The sequence below is a fragment of the Mustela lutreola genome, chromosome 11 (assembly GCF_030435805.1).
Source record: "Mustela lutreola isolate mMusLut2 chromosome 11, mMusLut2.pri, whole genome shotgun sequence".
Classification (NCBI taxonomy): domain Eukaryota; kingdom Metazoa; phylum Chordata; class Mammalia; order Carnivora; family Mustelidae; genus Mustela; species Mustela lutreola.
This window is the reverse complement of record NC_081300.1, coordinates 580,048-595,868: the sequence shown is the minus strand read 5'-3', so window position 1 is coordinate 595,868 and position 15,821 is coordinate 580,048. Positions and strand designations below refer to the sequence as shown.

Here is a 15,821-nt window from a genome sequence, read left to right as displayed (position 1 = left end):
GACGCCGCCGGCCGCCTCCAGCGGCCTCCCCGTGCGCCCAGGCCTGTGAGGGCCCCCTGGCCCCCACTCCCCCGCGCGGGGAAGAAGCTGCAGAAATCCTACAGCTTTTCGTTTCCAGACGATTCCTGCCAAGTTTCCACAGTCAGGTTTAGTGTCGTTGACTTTGCTGTCCGGCCGGAGCGTTTGCGTCCGTTGAAGGTTCGCAGGTACACGTGGGTGTGAGAGACGTTACCAGTCCGTGGGAACGAGGGGTGCTTTCGCTTTGCAGGTCAAGCTTCTTACCTCTTAATCAAGGCTTTTACATCATGAAGGATCAGGGTATTCGTTGTGGAAATTTGGAAAATGTAAGAAAGTAAAAACCGCAGTTTCACCGCCGCTACCGTTTGGTCCTGCCCGGCTTTCCGTGGCGTGTGCGCGTGTGTACCTGTACCTGTGTGCGTGTGTGAACGTGTGTGTGCGTGCATGCATGCGGCGTGTGTGTGTGTGTGCGTGTGCGCGTGTGTACCTGTACCTGTGTGTGTGTGAACGTGTGTGTGCGTGCATGCACACGGCGTGTGTGTATGTGTGTGCACGTGTGTACATGTACCTGTGTGCGTGTGTGAACGTGTGTGTGCGTGCATGCATGCGGCGTGTGTGTGTGTGTGCGTGTGCGCGTGTGTACCTGTACCTGTGTGCGTGTGTGAACGTGTGTGTGCGTGCATGCACGCGGCGTGTGTGTACGTGTGTGCGCGCGTGCGGGTCTGGGCGTGGCGTGTGTGTACGTGCGCACGTGTGCACACAGCCACACGCACGCGGTCGCCTGCCGTGTGCACTTTGTGAGCAGCGCGAACAAGGCTGGGGTTCAGGTGCTGCCGTGCGCAGCAGACGGGGCGTTCCTCAAGGCAAGTCTGGCAGGGGGTCCGCGTGCCGCTTGTGACCCTGCTTTTCCGGGGACGACGGGTGTCCTCTTGCCGCACCTTCGCGGCAGCCCCTCCTGCACTGCTCCCGCGAGGACGGTGCCGTGCGCAGCTTATGTGTGTGGAGAGCCTCTGCCTCTGTTGCATCAGAACAGGCCCCCGGTCTCCTGGAACCTGTAAAAACCAAACCCCCAAAGTCAAGCCTGGCCCAGGGGCCGCACTGTCCTACCCGGATGCCTGAGTCTACCCGGGGGACCCTCTGCGGATGCTCCTCCTGTGGCCTCACACGGCTCAGTTTATCCCAAGCCACTGCGTCAGCAGGACCTCCTTGTCCCTGTGTCTTCTCTCCTGTGGGGTCAGACCCGCCCTGCGCTCCGCAGTAGATCAGGTCAGGGGCCAGCGTCCGCTGCAGGGTCCCTGCCACATAGTCCAGCCCTTGGACGCAGGCTCTCTGTTCTTACGCTTCCCGTGCCGGCAGCAAGGCTGAGACTCAGCGCGGCCCAGAGCCGGGCCCCGGCCACGTGTTCTCCGCCCCCCCACAGCACCCTTGTCCGCCCCCGGGGACCCGCCGTTGGCCCCATCAGCCTCATGTGTGCAGGTTCTCTTTGCCGATGGACAGGGTCTCGGGCAGAAGGAGCTGCTGCTCGTCGCCTCTTCCAAGTGTGACGTGGCCACTGAAGCTGTCCAACGCCTAGGGGCGAGCGTGGCCCTGCTTTCGGCGCCCGCCCTCTGCAGCGTCTGAGCCTCGGTTCCTTTGTCTGTAAAAGGGAAAGATTGGGCCTGAAGTTCTCTTTGGTTTCGTTTGAACATTCTCAAGGTTCCATTACTAACACAATTCAGTCAATTTTGCCGTTAAACTGGGTGACAAGCTACAATTCAACAAAAACCTGATACAGTGGGTTTTTTCCTTCCTGTTGTCTACTTGCTAACTTACATCATTTGACCAAAAAAATTAGAGAAACGTTTTGTTTCTGTCCCCACCCCCACCAGGGAGTCGAGCCCAGCGTGGGCGCCTGGGAAGACCCGTCCCGACTGGCGTTGGGCCCGGGGTTGGGCGCTGTGGTGCGCCCGCGCACACCGACACGGACGCGGGTGGGGACGTGGCTGGGGAAGCCTGTGTCTCCCATAACGCCGGGACCCCCCAGGCCATTTCAGACCCGCACTGGAGGGAGAACCTCTGCTGGGAGAGGTTGACGGCCCCCACCATGAGCCATCCTGTCCCCGCTGGTGCCTCGCTTGCTAACTGTCCCCCTGGCCCCAGCCTGCTCGATTGCGCTCACCCACCTTCCGTCGGAGGGAGTCTGGTGGGAGGTCCTGGTGGGCTTTGGGCCTTCGCCACAGAACCTGCCCCAGGCCCGTGTCCAGGAGGCTCCTGCCCTGGGCCTTCATCGCGCTCCCCAAACAGGTGCCTGCGAGCCCTCTGGGGGGCTTTTTTCATTGCCAGAGGTCACTGGCCCTTTTGGCTCGGCCAGCAGACGCATGGGGTCTTTCGAGGACCTCGCTGCCGTGTGGCCGTTCTGCCCTCAGAGGAGCCCTGGTGGCCTCACGTGGGGACGAGTCGACGAGTCGGCAGCTTCTGAGCCGAGGCCCCCACCGGCCTCCCCCACGCGCACCGCCGGTCGGCTCCGGGTGCACAGGCTGCCCGCGAGGACCGGGCGGCTTCGCTCCGCACACATGTGCCTGCGTCCCAGGCACGCTCTGTGCGGGCCCCTTCTCGTGGGCAGCTGGGACCACTCGGAGCTCTGGGGGGACCCGTGTGGGTGCGTCGTGTCTGTGCGGTGCTCACCGTCTCCCTCCTCTGCCGTTTCTCGCCAGAACTCGCTGGTGGTCGAGATCCCGCCATTTCGCAACCAGAGAATAACCAGCCCTGTCCAAGTCAGCTTCTACGTCTGCAACGGGAAGAGAAAGAGGAGCCAGTGCCAGCGCTTCACCTACCTTCCCGCGAACGGTAACGCTCTCCTTCTAGCCTTAAGCACTGAGAACGAACCGAGGGGGCCCTTTTTCTAAAAGACCCAGAAATGCCGAGATGCTGTCGCCGTGAAACAGTGTGGTTGTACGTTTCTGCTGTGTTTTGTCCCGTTAGCCAGAGCATGTCCTCGATTCTTAAAGAAAAAAGTGAAGCTTTCGGTGTATTTTCCTTCGTTACTGCTGTGGGCGGGAGCTGCATATTGGGTAATTACTGATCGTTTTGCTGCCTGCTTGCAAATATAGCACAGCCCCGGGGGAGAAACCGCACGGCCTTCCGTGCTGAGGCTGCGGTGGCCTTGGCGTGTGTTTAAGTCCTGAGGTGCTTACGGTGGAAAAGCAAACAGTTCTAATTACTTTGCAGGTGCCATTAGGAATGACCCTATGTATTGAGCCCAAAGGCCCGTGCTCGATGCGGTCATTAACTAACAGGAACGATCTGTGCTCGCGCCCGCGCCCCGAGTCACGCCCCTCCATGAGTGACTGTGTCTCTCGGGGCGCGGGAGGCCTTTGGGCCGGGCGCCTGTTACTCAACTGAAAACCCTCCTCACCGAGATGTTTCTGCTTCCAGGAGAGACGCTTAGGACTTAGGAAAATCAGTTTGCCTTTTCAGCTTAAGGTGTTTCCTTAAAGAAAATACTGCGGTGTTTCTCCCCCCAGACTAGTAGAAAATAGATGAGCTGGGCATTGTCCTCGAGGCTCTGGCCGGTGCTGTACGGGCCGGGTCGGCCGTCGGCTCAGAGAGCGCAGTGTCACTCGTCCCCTGAATTCAGTTGTGCTGTGTCCGCTCAGCTCTGCCTCTTCTTTCTGTACAGTAGCTGCTCTGGAAACGTAGGAGACTCGTACAATTTAAGAGGGAAGTTAGTTATAGGCTTAAAACTATTGCGAAAGCAGCCACCTTGTTTTCTCGGTAAAATCAAGATTCTCTGAGGGTTTAGTTCTCTTTAACCATAACATGTCGTTTACCAAACAGACTAGATCGTAGGAAAGCTTAGAATATCTGTGTTGACCTCAGAATTAGCTGTTTTGGGGGCAGATGACAGCCGCGCGTCTCAAGATTTGAGTAATCGGCTCCTGTGAAGTCGCCGCCTCCTGAGGGGCCGTCAGCCAGGACTGCCGAAAGGGGTATGTGCCCTGAGCTGCCCCGCCGGGGTCGTGCGCTCTCGTGTTCCGTGACCTGCCTGGGTCTGCGTGCTCTGCGGCCTCAGCCTCTATGCATCGTGCGAGACAAAATATTTAGTCAATTTTTGAGAATGTAATGGTTTTATTCTAATTAAACTTCAAGCATGGTTGACCAAAAATTGAAGTTTTAAAGAAAACCACACTTTATAAGAAAAATTGCCTTTTAAAGCAGGTTAGACGACATCTTTCATGTTAATGTTTTCTGTAGTCCCTGCTCCAGGAGCAGTGGGAGAGGGCGTGTACCCACGCCCTGTGACCTGTGACCTGTGGCCCATGACCTGTGCCCTTCCTACAGGTGGGGATGCTGAGCCCCCAAGGACGTGTTACTAAGACAGGGGGGTTTGGAGGGCTGTGCGTGGGCCATCCTGACTGCCCTCTGCCCCTGGGGCGGGACCCCAACGTCACGGCCCTCCCCGCCTGCCCCTAGACCTCCGAACCGCCCTCTCCCTCTGCTCCAGGACCCCCGTCAGTACCTTCCCATCCACTCCCAGACCCCACCACTGCCCTCTCTGTCCACCCCTGGACCCCTGTCACCCCCTGTCGTCTGCCCTGCTTCTCACACCCGTGCTCTAAAACGTAGCCCACGTGGACTCCCATCTGTAGCCGATGCACCAGCCTAGACAGAGTCCGTCTCTGGAGCGGCGGCCGGTCTGCCTGGGCTGCGCACACCCCTGCAGTCATGGCGGCCTGTCCGCCTCGGTCACGTCTGCCACGGTTCTATCCCTGAGATTCGCCGTAGCCCCTGAGAGCCTGGGGCATCCACGCTGCCGGCCCCTGGGAGCTCCCCGGCCTGGCCCTGGCCTCCTGGGGTGGCTGGTCTCATGTCTGGCCGGCCTGGGGCGCTGGGACCACGCCCATGGGCCACTAGACTGTAAGCTCCTGAGAGCAGGGATGCCGGCCAGCACCTGACTTCGTGGCTGAATCGCAGGGGGCGACCCTTCTGTGGTTTTGAAAATAAACAAGAGAACGAACAGAAAACTGGAGCTCGTGTGTCTGGTGTTCCTCCACGCCGCGCTCGGTAGGCCCGCCCAGGCAACGGCAGGCGCCGAGACCGTGAGCTCAGCCCCAGGGCGTCTGCGTCTGGGTGTGCTGCTCAGAGACTGTCCCCACCTGGCTGCACCAGGCAGAGCCCCTGACGGCAGACTGTCACCTCGGGCGACACGTGCCGTGCGGACGAGAGCTTTGCAGGGACAGTTCGCCGGAAGGTCCCCTGCAGATTCTGAGTTCTTCATGGTCGCTCCTGCTCCTCGGGGACCCCGTTTGTGATGTGCCGCTGGGCTCCCGTGGGCAGCGGGTCCTTTCAAAGGCGTCTGGCTGGCGGCACAGCCGAGCCCTGGCCATATTCCAACGGCATATTCCTACGGCACATGCTTTTCAAGGTTGTTAAATTTGCTGTTGAGACGTGCAAGGCCTTGGAAGTAAATTCACTTGAACCTGTAAAGGTCGCTCTCAGGAGCAGGTATGCAAAATCAAGTGCCATCCTGGGTTTTCCACCAGAATTAGCCGTGGGCGCGGGGGGTGGTGGGGCCCGTCTCCTCCTGGTGGGAGGCACACTGCGGGCTCTCAGAGCTGTGACCCCAAGAGGCAGTGCCCCTGGGAGGCCACCCTTGCACGGAGCAGCAGGGACCTCACTGCCCCCACACAGCTCGTGGGAGTGCAGGCCTGGGAACTCAGAGGATCGAGTGTCGTGGCTTGGGGGCACATGGGGGTCCCTGTGTCACCCTCGAGTCGCTTCCGCTTCCGGTCACAGCAGGCAAACTGAGCTCTGTTGCCCGGGACGGCACCCACCTCACCCGCCACCCTTACTCTCAGCCACCCGAGGGGACCCCCGTCCGTGCGGTTGTGTGCGGTGGGCCTGGGCACAGCCCAGCAGGGAGGCGGGCTCCGGTCGGCCTGCGTCTGGGGCGGCTGGTGTGCTGTGGGGCCCAGGATGCTGGGGCTCCCTCGCCCCTCGGGGTTGGCCCAGTGTTGATGGGGACACGTTTCCGGCTGAATGAGGACAGAGCAGGGTCACTGCCTGCGTGGCATCCCGGGGCAGCTGCTGACGGAGCAGTGGAAAGCTTCGGTGCGGTTCCGAAGGACACGGCTAGGCCGCACACGGAGCCAGAGCTGCTTCCTGGGGCTCCTCGGCCGCTGTCGTTCGTGCCCAAGGGCAGTCTCGTGGAAGGAGAAGGTCCCGTCTGCGGTCGGGCCTTATGAGCCAAGGGCGCCCTGGTCCTGTCCTGGAGACAGACTCTGCCCCGGCAGGTCCGTACCACAGCTGTCCCCGTGCCCCGACTCGAGGGAGGGCTGAGAGCCGGCGCTGTGGCCGCGGCTCCTGGCCTTGGGCTTAGTCCCTGAAGGTACCCGGTGCTGGGACCAGCTGGCAAGGGTGGCGGCTCAGACAGGAGGGAACGGGACGTTCCAAGGAGGGCCTCGCATACCCTCCAAGGTCAGTCAGTCTTTAAAATGAGAACATGAATCCTGACCCGTGGTTGAGTCTTGGTGAGCATGTCTTTGCGTCTGAGGCATTTTCAGGGGGTTTCCCAGCAGGGGAATGGGTGGGAGCGGCCCCTGGATAGGCTCCTCCGGAGATTCACCTGTCCCAGAAGACCTGCAGGTTCCAAGTAAAGTAGATTATGCCACATTTCTGACCACCAGTGTGGAGGGTCAGGTTAGTCCAGGTGGCTGAGGGAGTGTCCGTCCTAGGGACGCCCTTCCAAAGGCAAAACAGCCTGCCTTGGTGGTGGGAGGCAGGCAGAGGGTGCTGGGCAGAGAGAGCACGGCCCTGGCCCACACGGAAGCTGCCCTCGGGCCCGCAGGGCCGCCCCTCCTGTGACCACGGGATGCCTGCCTGCAGGCCTGCTATGGCCATGGTCATGGCCATTCTCGAACATTCTCCCTAAGCTCAGCCACGTGGTGAGCACAGCGGGAGCGAGCCTGTCGGCAGTGGGCGCGGTCAGGTGGGACTCTCCAGCGTTCCTCTTCAGCACCTCCCACGACCGGCATGACGCTGTGTTTAGTAAGTCTGACTCTCTTGCTATTTTAGCCAAAAAAAGGGGGGACCCGTGCCTTAATGTCCCTTTCCTGTCTTCAGCCTGATGTGTAGCGGTGAGGGGCCAGCCACTGGTGGGGCCACAAGGGTTCGGGAAGGAGCGTTCGGCTCCCTCCCTTGTGGGCACAGCTCCGTGGCGTGGGTGCAAGGACCACGTCCGGCACCACCTTCGGGACGTGGCTTCTGCCCCTGGTCTGCAGGGCGCCAACCTTGCTGTCGGCTGTGGGCTCCCGGCAAGGGGACATGGACAGCATTTAACTTCAGGCTGCCTGGTGTACCAGCCACGGGGAGAGGACTTGGAGCTTGCACCAGAGCGACCGCGGGACAGGGAGCCTGGGTCCGAGCCATGCGGAAGAGCAGGGTCCGGCCTGTCAGTGACACAGTGGAGCGGCACGGTGCTCTGGGACCATGTCTGGGGGACACTGGACGCTGGGAAACAGGGCCCGAAGGGACGGGGGGGGCGCAGGCCTCCAAACACAGAGGGACGTGCATGGAGAAAACTTGACCCTGCATGACGCACGTGGGCATCCAGTCTCCTGGGAGCTGCTCCCGCCAGTGGTCAGGGAGGTGCAGTCTCGGGGCTCTGCCCGGAACCCCGCCTCGGAGCGGCTGCTGGGCGGGGGCACCCCAGCACTGGGCGTCTTGCGCCCTGCAAAGGCGGTTTTGGTGACTCTCGGATGAGAACACCGGACGCATCTCCTGGTGTGTGTGGCCCGTCCTGACCATGGTCTGCGGTCGACCTGCGTGGGTCGTAGCTTCCTTGGTTGGGGGCCTGGAGGAGGTGGGGGCTGGTGCCCTGACAGGGAGCCCGCACTGTCCCTGACACCTGCCAGCCCTCCGTCACCGGAGGGCAGGGGGGACGGCCACGCCGTCACAACCCGACCCCCTAGGCCCGGCCCTTGCCGGGAACCTGGCGTGTGGGGTGTGGACACTGGTGCGGCTCTGGGAAGGACGGGGAGCAGGTCCCCAAAGGAAGACAGACGGGATCCGAGCTGAAGTGTCCTTCGTGTGCACGCGCACGCCTGCTTCTGCCTGTGCCCTGACTGCCCTGGAATTCGCTGTGGGCTGTGGATGCAGAGAGAAGGTGCAGCCTGGCCCCTCGGGGCTGGCACTTCCCGTGGTTCCAGTTCCTGCTTTTCCTTCTCATTATTTAAAAAAGGCCCTGAAGTTCTCGTTGTGGGTGTTTATTCCGACGGTAAACTGGGCCTTTAATGTCAGGCAATAAACAGAAAACAGTCTGAGCTTTGTTCTCGGGGGCTTAGGACAAAACACCTTTTGTGCGGGACTGTGCAGGGTCCCTGGGCAGGGCCGGCGTGCGTGTGCAGGGAGAAGGGAGTGGCCGGGGCGGCTCCTGCCGCAGGTTCCTGCAGCCTCCCGGGCACCCTGGCGTGCCCCACCGTCGACGGACCCCGAGCTTGTGCAGAAGAAGGGGAGTCTGCCTGGATGTCCACCACGCTCGGGTCTGGGGCTGGATGTCCCGGGGCTCAGGGCCGGAGGCTCGGATCCGGGAATGACGGCTTCTGGGGGATGATGCTGCCCACCGATCCTTACACAGCAGACAGAGATCTCTCTTTCTCTTCTCAAAGCACGTCCATGTAGGATCAGGGACCCCCAGAAACTCATTTAGTTTTAACTACCCCCGAAGCCTTATTTCCAGATAAAGCCACAGTGAAGTCAGGCCTTCCGTCTCTGGATTTGGGGAACAGTATTCAGTCGGCAGCAATATCCCTGGCTTGTCCGAGACCGAGGAGTAGAACCCCAGCTCCTGGCCCCCTGGTGCTCCCCGTGCCGGCTGGAGGCGGTGATTTGGACATGGAGACCCATGGACTGCTTGTGGGTGGCCCTTGCCATCTGCTGGGTGGATGGGAGTCTGTCGTGGGGCCGGGGACACAGGCCCACGGGGTTCCATGGCCTCGGAGCCCTGCAGTCTGCGGCTCCCGACAAGACTGGGGCCTCTGGGCAGAACGCTCAGGGCGACGGACTTCTGGTCCCTGGCCGTGGCCACGGCCCGTCCATGTGTGCAGGACGCGGCGTGCTTGAGGGGGAACGTCTGAAAGGAGAGACACAGGTGAAGTGTGTCCTTGTTGCTCACGCGGCTCCGGAGCCGGAGAGCCCTTCCGTCGTGTGCTCCTGTGTTATTAGCATCTGGGCTCCGTGCCGGGTGCCGGGCACGCGATCACGGACGCGCGGAACGGCTCAGCGCCCTGTGTCTGCTGGGTGCCGTCGTGATTTTCTGGAGAAAAGAGTGGGGTGCGTGAGGTGCTGGTGCTCAGTGCGGCCCAGTCCCCAGACGCCTCCCTTACGAGCGGGAAGAACGTCTGTCTCCCTCACCTCAGGCCTCCGGCGGCCCCTGGGCTGGAGCGTCGGCCCCAACAGCACATCGAGAGTGAATTGTTCAACTTGGCCCTTCAGCTAGAAGACAGGTGGCGCCCGACGACAGGCAGGACACAGGAGCACACGGGAGGGAGGGAGACATGTAAGAGGGACAGTGTCCCCGACGTGCTTGGGAACGGCGGCCCCATAGGCCTTGGGGCAGTCTGCGCGCTGCCTGGCAGGAATCCCGTCACGTCACTCTGGGCCGCCTGTGGGAGCTAGTCCTGGCCACCACTGCCGTCTGCATCCAGGCGGGGCCCTGGGGGGGCAAGGCCCTGCTCCTGGGTGCCACTACTGGCCTGGGGGTGTGTCGCCGTCAGCCCGGGGCCCCCGGCTGTCTCCGTCCACTCACCTGTGGAAGCAGCCGGTGGTGGATGTTCAGCACGTGGCATCCCTGTGTAACCAGGCAGCTGCGACCCTGGAGGCTGGTTGTCCTGAGAGCCCCTGAGCCTGGCCGCATTGTGTGCCGCACACTCGGTGTCAGGCAACATGCAGAGGCGGTGGGGTGTGTGTCACAGGGCACACGCTGCTTGGTCATGTCTGCGAGTCGAGGCCGCACAGCCCAGATCGGTGAACTGCAAGGCCCCTGAGCCCAAGTCCGTGCAATTCAGAAAGGGGCTGGTTCTGCCGTGAGCCCCCCGACCCCAGCTGGGGCTCCGAGGAGGGGCTTTGCCGTGCTCACGGGAATGGGAGTCCCTGCCGTGCGGGACGGAGCCCAAGCGCCGACGTGGAGCTTCCTCGAGGTCAGCCGGGCTGTTCCGGAATGCTCTCTGGCCCAGAGCCAGCCTTTGTGGGTGCTCTGGGTGGCGTGGGCCCCTCGGGGAGAGGCTTGTCCCACCTGCCCTGCATCTGCTGCCAGATGCTTTGTCCGCCCGTGGCCCAGGAGAGAAGGTGCTGCCACCTGGCTTGGGAGCCTGCAGTCCTGCTCAGGGACAAGGCCCCTCCCTGAAGCGGCTGCCCCTTGGCTGAGGACGGGACATGTCACTTTGGGAGCCGAGGGGCATCTCCCTGGTCTCCTGCACACATGCTGTCTCCACGGACGCAGCCGCTGTGCCAGGCGAGCCCTCCAGGGTGTGAACGCCAGCTCGGCACGGAGGGCACCGCACCTTTTCCATGAGAACTGGCTTTGTGCGCAGCAGCCGCCCTCAGGATTAGCGTTAACCTCTCACACGTTCGCGAGCCGCAGTAAATCTGGATCGTAAGCTCGCGGCTGGCGCAGTGACGGGGCCTCCTGTCACCAGCCCTCCTGCCCCGACCAGCGAGGTGGACGCCGGGAGGGAACCAGACATTGCGTCACACCAAGCGCTGGTCTGGAAGGAAGTGGCTCTGGGCGCGGACGAGGCCGCCAGCTGCCTTCTGCACCGCCCCCGGCCCCCGCGCAGGACGCGGCCTCGCTCGTCCCCCACTAATAGGAAACAGGAGGCGTCTTCTCCCGGCTCCCATTCACAGACGGGGCTTGTTTCCTTTGAGTCCACACGAGAAATGCAACTTAGATGCCGCGTGTCCGTGCCCTTGAGCTTCTGTGGGAGCCACAGGGGTGGTGGGCACTGTTTTCCAGGCTGTGCCATGTCCCTGGGGCCCTGGGGCGCCTGTGTCTGCTGCCCTTGGCCTGCGGTCAGCGGGCTCATCCTGCGAGCCCACCACCCAGCCCGGAGTCACAGGGGGCTGCCTGCGCTGCTTCTCAAGACCCGTCGTCCTGCCCACCACCCCCCCCGAGCTGCGGAGGCATCACTGCGTCAGTTAAGGATCCCGCGTGTCTCCCCTGAAGGCGCCTGCCCCGGGGCCGCAGGCAGAGGTCAGGCCCACCCCGGCAGGCGGCAGCGGCTGCAAACACAGGGAGGGAACACGTCTGTTCAGAGAAGGCCCAGCCTGGTGGTACCCAGAGCGCTGGGCCAGGTGGGGTCGGGCCTCACCGCGTCGGCCCTGCCGTGACCCTGCCCTGTGCCCCCATGCCAGCCGTCAGAAGGTGATGCGCGTCCTGCGTCCCCCAGCGGCAGTGGGCGTGGGCCCACACGGAGGCCCCACGAGACGGCGCTGCGGGGACTCTCCGAGAAGGGGTCTCAGGGAGCCCCGTGGCGGGCCGCTTATTGCCGGTGCCAGCGGGCAGCCTTAAACAGGTCCTAACGACAGAGGCCACCGGTCATGCACGAGGGCGGGCAGCCTCCAACCCGCCTCCTGAAACTGCTGGTCCCGGCCACTGGCTGTGTGCCGTCCCTCCGCGGCAGGGGAGTCACATGTGCTGGCGTTGCCCGGTGGAGACGGGTGGCAGTTTTTAAGGAGCTCAGGACACCTTATGGGAGAGGCAAGTTGGCCCCCATGTGCGGTGGAAATCAGCGCAGCAAAGGCCGAGTCCCAGAAGGATTTCGGTCTGATCTGCCAGACGTGGGTAAATACTCCTGAGACCACGACCTCTGAGAATCACCGATTTAGAAGTCAACCTTTGCCATTCCGTTCACCCTGGTGTCTCGTGGGGTCGGTGTCCTTGTGGCCATGTCAGAGATGAAGTCTGCCTCTTGGGCTGACCTTGTCCCCTCTGCTGTTTCTGGACTGTCAGCGTACTGGAAGCGGGCAGGGGATGGTCCCCTCGCTGGGTGACATGTCCAGCTGCTGCACAGCTCCCTCTCTCCACGTAAGATGAGCAGGGCCTGGCTCTGTGCTCTGCTCAGCATGGGGACACCCCCTCCGTGCCAGCAGCCCTGGGGTCCAGCTGTCTATCCTGCTGGTCTGTGGACGCGGAGCTCTGGGGTAGGGGAGCGTCAGGCTGGCCAGCTGGAGGCCATGGCCTGGGGGAGGGGCGGAGGGCTCAGTAGCTTCAGGGCCACTGGTGGTCTCTGCTGGTGGCTTGTAAGTGGGCAGAAAGTCCCTTGGGCATGGGGGCTTCCTGAGGAGTGACCTGACACAGCCACAGCGTTTCTGCATGGGAACACCATTGCCCAGGGACACGCTGCGTCCCAGGTGTGGACCAGCCTGGGGGTCTTCGTGGTCCCTGGTGCCCTGCTGCCCTGAGCCAGCTGCACACCGTCTGCTGGGGCCAGGGGACTCTGTGGCCTCCATAGAAGCGAGGCAGGCTCCTCTGGACATGCGCTTGGGCCCTCGGTGGCTCTGGCTTCTCCCGGGGACCTGTCAGCTGACCCAGGGCACGAGAGACGCACGGTGACAGAACGCCACGCAGGGAGGAGCCAGCTCTTCTCAGGTCCCTTCTGCAACCAGCGGGACTTTCCTCTGGACACTCCTCTGCTGGGGCTCGCTCTCAGCCAGAGCCCTGACCCCCAGTTCTGGGAAAGAGAGAGAAACCCCTTGCCCTGTGAAGGGGAGGGTGTGGGTGCACTGACCCTCCTGACGGCGGACACAGGGGCCACATGGGGATGCTGGCCGGCCCCGTACCCCACAGGGGCCTGGCATGAAGACCCCCTTACTGCACTGCTCCCTTGGGGCTCACCTGTCCCCAAGAAGGAGAGTCCCCAGGAGCTGGACGCTAGGGCGACTTGCGGCCATCACAGCCCTGGGAGCTGCTGCTCATGGAGCGGCACCCTTGAGCGGGAGGTGCCACACGCATTTGGGTAGGACGTGACACGGCTCTGGCGGCACTTGTGATGTAGCCGTGCTCTGCTCTGTTTCAGGAGAAGGCTGGGGCCCCATGTTCAAGGCCCCCAGGCTGCACGCATCCGTCTACGCCACGGAGAGGTGATGCGGGGAGGGACCCGCGAGGCCTTCAGCACAGGCGCCGGGCATGGGGCCCAGAGAGTGCGCGGGGTCAGCAGGGGCCGCCTGGGGAGACCGTGGGCCCTGCAAACACCCCTCAGCACGCCTGCCTGTGTTCTGCCCGGTGTTCCCCCGAAGCAGAGGCGCGGCACAGAGTCGGACAGGCCCCCCGCGGCTGTCGGCCTCGTGGCCCCGATTCCTGGCGAGGACGGGAGGACCCCAGAGCCTGTGGGGCTGCGGGGCTGGGACAGCCTGTCCTTGCGACGTGGAGCCTGGAGGGCGTGTTCCCCAACCGTGGTCGCCGCACACGGTTTCTCTTGGGTTTCACGGAAGCCTGGTGCCCAGCGCCTGTGCGGGATCACCGCGTGTGCAGACGTTCTTCGGGGCGTCCGTAGCGGGAGGAACACAGTCCTACGTCCACGTTAACATTTTTGCTTTGATTTCTGCAAATCCGTGGGCCCTTGGGTCCGGAGCTTCTACTGCAGTGTGCGAGTGGGTTTTTATAGCACGAGTGCTGGGGCTTCCAAGGACAACAGTGCTCTCAGTATTAGAACCAGCTGCCGCTTCCTGGAGACGGTGGCTCACGCCTCCTCCTACTTGGGTGGGAGACCCAGGCAGACACACGGGGACTCAGTCAAGACGCCGTTTCCCAGGGGTGCCCCCGCCGCAGCCCGCCCATCCGTCACGCCCGTCCGCAGCCCGTGTTCATTCCCGTGTCTCGCTTCTTACAGCTCCAGCCATCAAGACGGAGCCTACCGATGACTACGAGCCTGTCCTGACCTGCGGACTGATGGGCCAGGGCCCCAGCCCGCTCCCTAAGCCCTGCTACAGCCAGCCGCTGGCTGTGCCGCCGGACCCGGGCTCCTGCCTGCTGCCCAGCTTCCTGCCCTGTCCCCCGAGGACCACCATGGTGTCTCCGCCCCCCAGCGCCAGCCCCAAGCTCCATGACCTCTCTGCCGCCACCTACAGCAAGGGCATGGCCGGCCCGGGCCTCGGACTTCCGCGGCCGGCCGGAGGGGTCCTCGCCGTTGAGGAGACGCCGAGACTCGTGGGCATGCACCCTGGGCCCCCCCAGCCACCGCCCCCCGCCCTGCTGCGACCCCAGGTGAGTCCCCAGCGCAGCGTTGGCCGACCCCCAGGCCGCCGGCCAGCTCTGTGTCCCGACAGCCCCTGCTCCTCACCACCGCCCGGTACCCAAGAGCCGACCTGTTTGCAGCCCTGCGGCCCTGCCCACCCGTCCGCGACGGGCCACCAGCTGCCCCAACGGCCGAAGGCTCCGAGGAGCGAGTCCACAGCCCCCTGGCCTCTGCCACCGCCCGAGGTGCGTGAGGACAGTAGTCGTAGTCTGGCCCCCATTCCCGTAACGGTCAAGCGAGAGCCTCAGGACTTGGACCAGCTATACCTGGATGACGGTAAGTGCCGGGGCCCGAGGTGCACACGCCACCTGGCGCTGCATGTGCGCGTGACGAGGAGCAGTGTGTACCGGCGCACACGTCCGTGCAGGAAGCCTGTCTCCGGCCCTGGGCCTTGTCGCCTCGGCCAGAGGCCCCACGGAGCTTGTGGCGGGGATCCCATGGGACAGAAGCTGCACGGTATGACCTCACACGAGGCCCCGGTTGCTTCGAGGCACCGTCGGCAGCGGGACTCCGGGCCGGGCCTCCAGTTTGGGGGCATCGTGCGCGCGTCGCTGGTTGAGGAAGCGATTTGCGGACACGGGCTGAAGGTGGTTAACATTTTCACATGTGGCACTGGGACGCCCATCAGGTGCCCCTGGGAAGGAGAATAAAGCCGGAGGGGGGCTCAGAACTGGGACTAGAACCTCGCCAGCGGGGCCCCACCGCGGAGCACACGGCCCTTGGTGCCGGACCGCAGCTGTGGGTGCCCTGTCGGGTGCCGGAGGACGAGCTCTCCGCGCCGGGCGGTGGGCCGCGTGCTGGAATCGGCCGGTCCCCGGCTCAGACTTCCTCCCGGGCACCTGCCAACAGCAGCCCCGGTGTTACGGCCCCCGATGTTGTGAACACCCGTGTGCACTAGCTACTACCTGTGCTGGAGGGTCCCACACCCCCAGCGACGTTGCCGTGGTCTCCCGGGAGCTCCTGGAGCCTCCCCACTGCTCTGAGCCTCAGGCCCCACCCCCCGACCGCTGCCCGTGGGCCTGCGGGCGCTTCCTGGCCATGCCTGTGGCCCTGACGCCCCCTCCCCCACCACCGCTGCTTGAAGTTCCGAGCAAGCCAGGTGTGCGACACGTTCTCTGCCTCTGGGGCTGGAAATACGGACCCCGCAACCCCAGGCCAGGCGTAAAGGAGGGTTTTCCACTTTAGCTGACAACAGCGTTTACAAGACGCTTGTTGTTCTTCATTCGTTGTTTTTATTTTTTGGTTGGAACACGGGCTGTGGTCAGGGCGGTGTAGCAGGAGGCCCCGCAGCAGGCGGACGACGGGTCTATGTGGACGTGCGCACGTTTTCCTGCACGCACACCCACGCGTGCTGTTCCAGTGCCGCTCTGGGGAGCCCAGCCAGAGCCCCGAGCGGCCGGGGAGCATGTGCTGGCCGTGGACCCCTTACGAGAGTGACTGTCCTGTGTCCCCCGTGCGTCCTTCCAGAGCTGATGTGGTGGACATGGCCAGCAAGTCCCCGCAAGCGGCCTTTCCTGAGGCTGACGGAGACCA

The 15,821-nt window shown here is 63.4% G+C and overlaps 1 protein-coding gene across 9 annotated transcripts in view; it reads left to right on the top strand.

Annotated features, from left to right (window-relative positions):
* Positions 1-15,821, top strand: part of NFATC1 (nuclear factor of activated T cells 1) — a 93,110-nt gene that overhangs the window by 52,836 nt on the left and 24,453 nt on the right. For 3 of the 9 annotated variants that reach the window (XM_059138662.1, XM_059138663.1, XM_059138664.1), the window contains 3 exons: positions 2,712-2,844; positions 13,884-14,257; positions 14,369-14,564. In XM_059138662.1, coding sequence (XP_058994645.1) covers positions 2,712-2,844; positions 13,884-14,257; positions 14,369-14,564 — 703 coding nt within the window. The other 6 variants (XM_059138665.1, XM_059138669.1, XM_059138666.1 and 3 more) reach the window with 6 other exon arrangements.